Source organism: Haliaeetus leucocephalus, unplaced genomic scaffold (assembly GCF_000737465.1).
Source record: "Haliaeetus leucocephalus isolate CR32 unplaced genomic scaffold, Haliaeetus_leucocephalus-4.0 Scaffold802, whole genome shotgun sequence".
Taxonomy (NCBI): domain Eukaryota; kingdom Metazoa; phylum Chordata; class Aves; order Accipitriformes; family Accipitridae; genus Haliaeetus; species Haliaeetus leucocephalus.
The window spans coordinates 913,538-921,563 of record NW_010973238.1 but is presented as its reverse complement, the minus strand read 5'-3'; the positions used below and the strand labels follow the sequence as shown (position 1 = coordinate 921,563).

Sequence of the window (8,026 nt, the reverse complement as noted above, 5' to 3'; positions counted from 1 at the left end):
TCAGGCGAGAGAGCGGCCCGGCCCGCCCCGGCCCGCCTTCCCGCGCCCCGCCGAGCCCTGTGGGGAACTCGAGGGCTACCGCTCTGCGCCTCAGCGCCGCCGCCGCCGCCATGGTGAGCCGGGGGTGGGGAAGTTGCCGAGTCACGGCGGGTGGGCGGCTGGGCCCCGCGTCCCTTCGCCGGTTGCGGCGGTTCCGCCGCCGGTGGCCGCCCGCTCGCGAAACCCCGTTTTCGAAGCCAGCGATTAGCGACGCTGGTGTGGAGTTGCCGGCTGAGGGCGAGCGGCCGGCGGGTGGCGGGGGCTCCTCCGCGAAGGGCCGCCCGTGCTCTCTCCCGGGGGTGGGTTGGTCAGCCGAGCCTGACTCGAAGCGTAATCTGGAAGTGCGCTGCTTCCATTTTCTGTCTTCCCCGGGCAGCGCTTGACGCACAAATCCTTCCCTGGGCAGCGCGTAATCTGTATGGAAAAAGAGGGGCGCCTCAGCTGGCAGGGAAATCAGCCCTACGGCTCCTAAGCGTAGTTTTAGCTAAACTTCAGGAGACTTCAGGGCAGTGCTGTAACACTTCAGTAAGCTGTAGATACCTATTAATGCAGTCTTCTCTTTGTGTTTTTTTTTCTCTCCCCCCCCTAGTTCTCTTTTAATATGTTTGATCACCCCATCCCTCGGGTTTTCCAGAACCGCTTCTCAACCCAATACCGCTGCTTCTCGGTATCCATGCTTGCTGGACCTAATGACAGGTCAGATGTGGAGAAAGGCGGGAAGAGTATGTGCATGTTTTATTTTGACTAATAACCTGTTGGAAGAGTGTTTGTGAATAATATCGAGTAATACAGCTTTTGGCCAAGACTGCCGAAACATTGTTGAACACATGGAGACATACTGTTGGCTTTGTGGCTGGAGCTAGAAGAGCACCCAGGGTGGGGCTTTAAGAAGGAAGGAGGAGGGATTTATCGCATTAGTATGTAATTAAAAAAACTTACCAAGTGAGTCCTGGTTTATGAGCATTAGAAGAAGACATTCTTCTTTTTTAATGTCTCTTGTTAAAATCCTAGGCCCATTATGAGCCATGGAAATTTATGATTAAGGACTTTTTCCCCCTCCTTGTTGTACCTCACTTAGCTTGAACAAAGAGAATAGATCAGCCAACTTAATTTTCAGGCTGTCGGACTAATGCTGTGTTGTTTTGAGTTGGCATCGATTTAAGAGCACCTCAAAGCCCAAACAAATAAAATTACCTTTAGGAAACAGTTTCTTAAGTACTAGGTATTGTAAAACCTTGTGTTTTCATTTTTTCTGATTAAATTCTGAACTCTCTATGCTAGCAGGTGTATTTGTCACAACTGATTCTGCTGAAATCTCTGGCTCAAAAGTGAATTTGCAGGAGATTTTAGGACCTCCTTTTTTTAGAAGAGATTTTGGAGAAAGGAATGATAAAACTGATGTTATATACTCTTTGTATAGTCATACTTTTCCTGATCTTACTTTCTTATTAATTTCTGCAGTAATTATGCCACCATCAGCTTTGGATCAACTCAGTAAGTGAATATTTTATTCTGTAATAACAACATTAGAAATATGAGCTAGTGCGTAAGCAAATACCACAGTATTTTAGTTATCTATTAAAATCTGACTTAAATAGAGAATATGAGACTAATTAGTTCAAAAATGTACTTTGGAAGTATTTTGTCTGTCAGAATTAATGGGGCTTGTCTGTCTTCAAGTACAGACATCTGAAGTGTTGGGATACTTGAGGCATGAATCAATATTTATTAACTATTAATAGTGTACTCAGTATAATGGTTACAGTTGATCTAGTAAATTCTTAATCTCAACCTGCTTGTTCTGGATGCTGTTGTCTGGAGTAAAATTTATTTTAAAGTGATAATTAACTTTGAAATGGGGAAAAAGATAACTCAATCAATATTATTGGCCTTTTTAACTAAGGGGTTTTTTTCTCCCCCTCTGAGTTTTAGCCTTAATAGAATTTCTTTGAGAAATTAGTTTGGTCAGGATTTAATTTTAAAATAGGCAGGGCCTGTTAAAATTCATTAGGTAGGACCTAACTGATAATAGTACAAGGACATAACAGTAATAGATTCCTCTGCTAATACTCTCTGCCTGCTCATCTCTGAACTTGTGAAAATGTTGGAGAGGCATTTAAAGTTCTAAGTACGATGGCAATACAGTATTCATGTATCTGCATTCTCTCCTGGATTTGTAGTTTTGAGCAATTGGAATAATGGTGTGAGGATAATCCTCTCCTATAGTCTAGCCCATTCTCTTGCTAATATTCGATCTCTGAAACCTTCAGAAATGTGTTAGTGGTTTTTAACAAAATTTTTTCTCCTTTCTCACCAGGCCGACTTAATATTACTTACCCAATGCTGTTTAAGCTGACCAATAAAAATTCAGACCGAATGACGCACTGTGGAGTGCTTGAATTTGTGGCTGATGAGGGCATATGTTACCTTCCACACTGGGTGAGTTGTCTCATGCTGAACTGTCAAAACCTGAAGGGTAGGATTAATGAGTTGCCAGTTTAATATTAAAGAGGCAGAATGTTTCCTGAAAGTGTGTGCCTTTGCTAGTCATGTTCCTGCAACAGCTTTCAGTCACAGCTCAGGTTTCGCTCCATGAGAGTTTAACTAAGTAAGCAAAGCAGACTGGTTTTTGAGATGCACCTGACTATTTTTCCTGAAATTAAAACACGGTAAACTGGTGCATTTCAGGGAAAATGGTGGCCCCAGTGAAAATAAGCATATGCAAGGAAAGGGAATTAGAAACATTGGTCTTGTTGATAGTGGTTTGTTTCTTTGTTTTCATTCTTACAGATGATGCAGAACTTGCTGCTGGAAGAGGGAGGCCTGGTGCAAGTGGAGAGTGTTAATCTTCAAGTTGCTACTTACTCAAAATTTCAGCCACAGAGTCCAGATTTTCTTGACATCACCAATCCCAAAGCTGTGTATCCTTCCTGTCAATTATGGAGCAGGGGACAAAAGTTTTCTCCGAAATTGGAGTGATGAAGCAGAGCTAGCTTTTCAGGTGTGGCTCATACCCTTCCAGTAGTAGGTAACTAGTACTGCTCCTTATGAAAACAGAAAGGATGGGGAGCTTATGTACAGAGAAGTTGCAAGCTGCTGGCACAAAGTGTAGCCTGGAGTGAAGAAGCGTGAATCTTGGCTTAAAGTCCAATGAGTTTGAGTGTCCTTTAAAAGAACTTGTACACCCTAATGTTTGCTAAAAGGCCGTCTACAGTACTGATGACTTTTAAACCACCTTTGAGAGACCAAGGATCAGAGTTTTGTAGCATAGTAACTTTAAAGTTTTCATATTGTGTTGAAAACAAAAGTTTCATCTTAACATACTCCAAAGACTAGAAAATGCATTGAGAAACTTCGCTTGTCTAACTACTGGGGATGTTATTGCCATCAACTACAATGAAAAGGTACAGTATACAGCACCAGTCCATGCAAATTTTGTTTCTATACCATTAATTTGAGGAAATAAATTCTGCCCCATGTAAAAAAATACACTGTATTTCAGTAGATTTTGACCACATAAGTACTTTGACTAAATCTTGTGAGTAGATTTTATAGATGAGTATTTTTGGCAACATGAGCACATTTGATCACTTGGGGTTGTAGACTAAGCTCAGTTGTTGGGTGTTGGTGCTAAAACGATCAATACAGAGCTGTTGAAGCTCTGTGACAAGCTCTGTCTTGTTGACAAGTAATTCCAGATGGTATGTTTCACAATTGATTTTCTGTTGGAGAAATGGGGTCAGTTAAGTCTTCTCCTGAGCTGCTCTTTAGACTGGTTTTTGACTCATGAGAAAATAAATTTTTGTGCTGCTGATGTTCTTGCAAGTTCTTTTTCAGTTTTACCCTAAATTTGTAATTTGCTTTCAAAAACGCAGGTTAAGGTACAGTAAGAGTGCAGCAAGTTACAGTAAAAGGTAGGTTCTCTAGCTCCAGCATATAGCAATCTTCTGGGTTAAAAATCTTTGCTCTCGTGTTCTGTAGAGACCCTGCAGTATCCAGTTCTCAACCTGAGGAGCACTTATTTCAACTTTCTTGAAGCCATCTGAAGGGAAAGGTTTCACTATGCTTTTCTTATACATAACTTGAGCTCTTTCATGTGCAATCTTAAAATACTCATTACTGTTTCAGATCTATGAGCTTCGGGTAATGGAGACCAAACCGGATAAGGCTGTGTCCATCATAGAATGCGATATGAACGTAAGTTAAAGCTGACATGGAAGGTCTGATTTTACTGTGTCCTCCCAGAAGGAGAGGGCATCTCGTTCAGTGATAGCACTGTACACCAAGCACCTCTGATGCTGCTGGAAAGGTAAAATCAGATGGGATAGGGAAGATGACTCATTTGAGAGTACCCCATGTACCTTTGTAACCACATCTGTGGTCTCGAGTTGCACTTCATGTACTACCATCAGGTGACTGTAGTGCCTGGAATTTAATGTTTAGATTCAACCTCTGTTATAACCTGAGTTTTATTTAACAGGCTTGTCTTGATTCAAACTCCAGTGATATTGTGGGGTGCTGTTTTACTGCTCTGTTTCAATTACATGCTAAGACTTGTTCCTGGGAGGCTTAGTCTTTTTAGTTCTGAGTTAAAATGTTTAACAAGCAAACCTCAGTTTTTTCTTGATCAAAATGGGAGTGATAGTTTGTGGGGTTTTGAGGAATAGTAGTATAAGGCTTATGATTAAAAGAAAAAATACCTATCGTGCTTATTTTCATGCTTCTTATGTAAATAGGTGGATTTTGATGCTCCTTTGGGGTACAAAGAACCAGAAAGAAGTGCACAGCATGAGGAGACCACAGTAAGTTAAGCTTCCGTTCTTCAGTAATGCATTCTCTAGAAATCAGCCTGCCTTCTGGTGGAGCAGTGAGCTCCAACATAAGGTTTTTTTTTTCCTGAAACAGTTTCTTAAGACTAAACTGTATTTACCAAATGCTTTTGCTTGTGTTACTTAGGAGATGGATGTTTACCAACTATTTATTTCAGAAATAGATTATTCTAAAGTTTTGTTTGGTCAGAAATATGTGGAACTGTTTTCATGTGTTCTGTGTATCACAACATGAACACAATGAAGTGGTTTTTTCCCTCACAGGATGTTGAAGCAGACCATAGTGGATATGTGAGTGACATAGGATTTCGTGTAAGTCCCCTGTTTCTGCTGGTTTCTGAATGTTGTAAAATGCTGAGGCAAAGTTGTTCCAAACAACTGCAAAATACTAGTACCTGTTCTTAGAGGTGCTCCTCCTTTAACTGGCAAGTATCTGCGAATGTTTTGTGGTGCTTACAAACCAGTAAGCCAGTAACAGCATGACTTGCTGACCTTAAAGGGGCAGTCTATAAACAGGAGGCTGAAACATACTGACACAACCCAGTGTACTAAAAAGAAACATGCTGAATCAAAGAAATAAATAAAAATTATAGTAAGATATTACAGAATATAGTATCCCTGTGCAGTGTGCTTTCAAATACAAGATATGGTTAAATTAAAACTCGTTATCTATACATAGGCATTCTCTGGTTCTGGGAACAGATTGGATGGCAAGAAGAAAGGTGTTGAGCCTAGTCCATCGCCAATTAAACCAGGAGACATTCGAAGGTATGTCCGTTTCATTCAGTTGTCAGCAAGTGAAGGATCAGTGTTTTAGCAGAGTGTTTTGTCGGGGTTTTTTTCTGCTCCTGCAATATCAACAAGCTAATTTCCTCATAAGTTTGCATTTAGAAAATAAATAGTCTAATCTTCTAGACTGACTGTGACGTCCCTGACTACTTAAGGTGCAGATCCTAAGTTAATGTTGCCAAAACTCGCTCAATCAACTCTGGTTCTATAGAGCACAAGCGGGGAGAGGCAGCAGGTCTAGTCTGGGCTGGATCGAGTGATGCACAGAACCCTGCCAATTTTCTAAAATGAAATCTGATGTAGAGTGAAATCTTTTTTGAGTTGTGTGGATAACCAAAGCCAAGCCATGTGTGAGCTTGGAGGTTTTTTTGTGTTTGTGTGTGGTGGTGTTTTTTTCTTAGAAGGAAGCTTCTAAGACTTAGTGGAAGTGTGCAGGGATGTGGTTCCTGTGGTGTTCTGTCATTTATGCCTGTCACAGTAAAACTTGAACCCTTTTGAAAAGCATGTCCTTGGCCCTGTGGGAACCACAGGCTACGTGGAAATGTACCCACAGCCAAGCTTCTGCAGCAGCTCCAGTATCTGATTGTTTACTTCATGCAATGTATGCCTACCTTCAAAAAATAATTGAGTGGTTTAACTCTGGAATTATTTGGTAATAAAAATTTGCAGCCAGCGTTGGTACAATACTGACAGACATAGAATAGGTCTCACTGTGTTCAGTTGGATGGTAGGTATAAAATGTCTTCTTTCATATTTTTATGCTTCTTTTCCAGAGGAATACCCAACTATGACTTCAAGATCGGTAGAATCACATTCATTAGAAACTCACGTCCACTAGTTAAGAAAGTTGAAGAGGTAAATAAAGTTGGATCCTTCCCAATTTTGCACAGAATTAGAACATTAGAACTACTGTCCAAGTTTGTGGTTCCTCTCTCCATACTTGATTTTTCACAGCGCACTTCTGTTAAGAAGTGGTAGTAGTTAAAAAGTGGTTTGAGTTAGGTGAAAGCAACCTCTGATGTCCTTGCTTGCAGATGTAAAAAGATTGGCCTGATATAAGTTTAATAAGCCAGTGCATACTTGTTTCAGTTGGCTGAAAGGTCGCTGAAATGCTCGTATTTTATTTTCAGGAAGAAAGTGGTGGTTATGTAGATTAAGGATGTGAAATGTCTACAGTCAGTTGCTGCTCTGATGGAATGTTCATTCTAACGGTCGTTCAGCTTTCATCACACGCAAGCAGTGAGCACAGGAGTAACAACCTATTTTTTCCCTCTTTCCTTTTTCCAGGATGAATCTGGAAGCCGGTTTATTGCCTTTTCAGGAGAAGGCCAGTCTCTGCGCAAAAAGGGAAGAAAACCCTAAGTTGTGGTACCTTTAGTCAGTTAGGAGGAAAATAAAATAACAATTGCAGCATATTGGATCTTAGTTATTGCAGTTGAGAGGAGAGATTGTTTTGCAACACGGGAACGCTTTTACTGGTTTTCGTTTTGTGTTTAAAACCGGAGCTGTCAGACTGTCTTTAATTTTCAGTTGAAAATTAAGTTCTAGGAATTCTGAAGGAGTTTTCTGTATGTGTTGTAAAGAGGGAAGGTGTATCTTGGATAAACCTGAGAAGTAAACCCAACAAGGTCTACTTTCCTAAAAGGTCCGGTTCTTAGACTACATCCTCCCCTCTTACATCCTGAGTGATGATGGTCTCGTGTTGCTCTGTGCTTGATATTCTCCTCCCTTTATATATATTTTGCCACAATTTCAGGTAAGCTTTTTGGTGTGGTGCAAACGAAGGCTAACACTTGGGTGTTTAGGACTCTTGCGCAGGGAGCCTCTTTGCTCTTAGCTTCGGGTGTTGGGTTGTAAATCATTCTAAGCAATCCCCTTGTAATTGCTTTTTATATTTATAATTAATAACATGCCTTTTAATAGTTCAGATACAATAACCTACTGTAGCAATCTAATGGCATGTGTAGGGAGAGGCGAGGCCCAGCGTCTCCGCCTGGTGCCGGCTGTACGGAGTACAAAGCCCCGGCGTCCTGCGCCGTCGGTAATGACCGGTGGGTGCCTCCTCTCGGGTACCGGCGGGTCGGTCCTTGCTGAGCCGTTAGACGGGGAACGCCGGGGGCAGCCCCCGTGCTCCCTCCGAAAGGCCGAGTAAAGGTTCCTTGGTAACCAGCGTGCGTCCCTGGTGTGGTGATTTCGGGGAAAAAAAAACCCAAAAAACAAAAAACCAAAGCATCCGGGGCTGCGGGCGGGAGGTTTCACGGGAGACCGGCCGGTTTTGGGTGGGTTGGAGTTCGGGTGTTTGGGGGAGAGGGAGGTTGGGGCGGGGGGGGTGACGCGCTGTGCAGGGAGCTCCGCCCCACAGGCAGCCA

General features: G+C 42.1%; 2 protein-coding genes across 5 annotated transcripts in view; both read left to right on the top strand.

Moving 5' to 3' along the window:
- Window positions 1–7,850, top strand: part of UFD1L (ubiquitin fusion degradation 1 like (yeast)) — an 8,178-nt gene extending 328 nt beyond the window's left edge. Inside the window, exons 1-12 of one of the 4 annotated variants that reach the window (XM_010581646.1) lie at window positions 7–113; window positions 629–761; window positions 1,501–1,533; window positions 2,357–2,478; window positions 2,830–2,960; window positions 3,371–3,443; window positions 4,168–4,236; window positions 4,776–4,841; window positions 5,133–5,180; window positions 5,548–5,636; window positions 6,431–6,512; window positions 6,945–7,070. In XM_010581646.1, coding sequence (XP_010579948.1) covers window positions 111–113; window positions 629–761; window positions 1,501–1,533; window positions 2,357–2,478; window positions 2,830–2,960; window positions 3,371–3,443; window positions 4,168–4,236; window positions 4,776–4,841; window positions 5,133–5,180; window positions 5,548–5,636; window positions 6,431–6,512; window positions 6,945–7,019 — 924 coding nt within the window. In that variant the 5' untranslated portion in view covers window positions 7–110 and the 3' untranslated portion in view covers window positions 7,020–7,070. Of the gene's footprint in view, window positions 1–6; window positions 114–628; window positions 762–1,500; window positions 1,534–2,356; window positions 2,479–2,829; window positions 2,961–3,370; window positions 3,444–4,167; window positions 4,237–4,775; window positions 4,842–5,132; window positions 5,181–5,547; window positions 5,637–6,430; window positions 6,513–6,944 lie in introns of those variants that run through there. The other 3 variants (XM_010581648.1, XM_010581647.1, XM_010581649.1) reach the window with 3 other exon arrangements.
- Window positions 7,617–8,026, top strand: part of LOC104840651 (chromosome unknown open reading frame, human C22orf39) — a 1,675-nt gene continuing 1,265 nt past the window's right edge. The window contains exon 1 of the mRNA XM_010581749.1: window positions 7,617–7,736. Within this exon, the coding sequence (XP_010580051.1) occupies window positions 7,617–7,736 (120 nt within the window). The remainder of the gene's footprint in view (window positions 7,737–8,026) is intronic.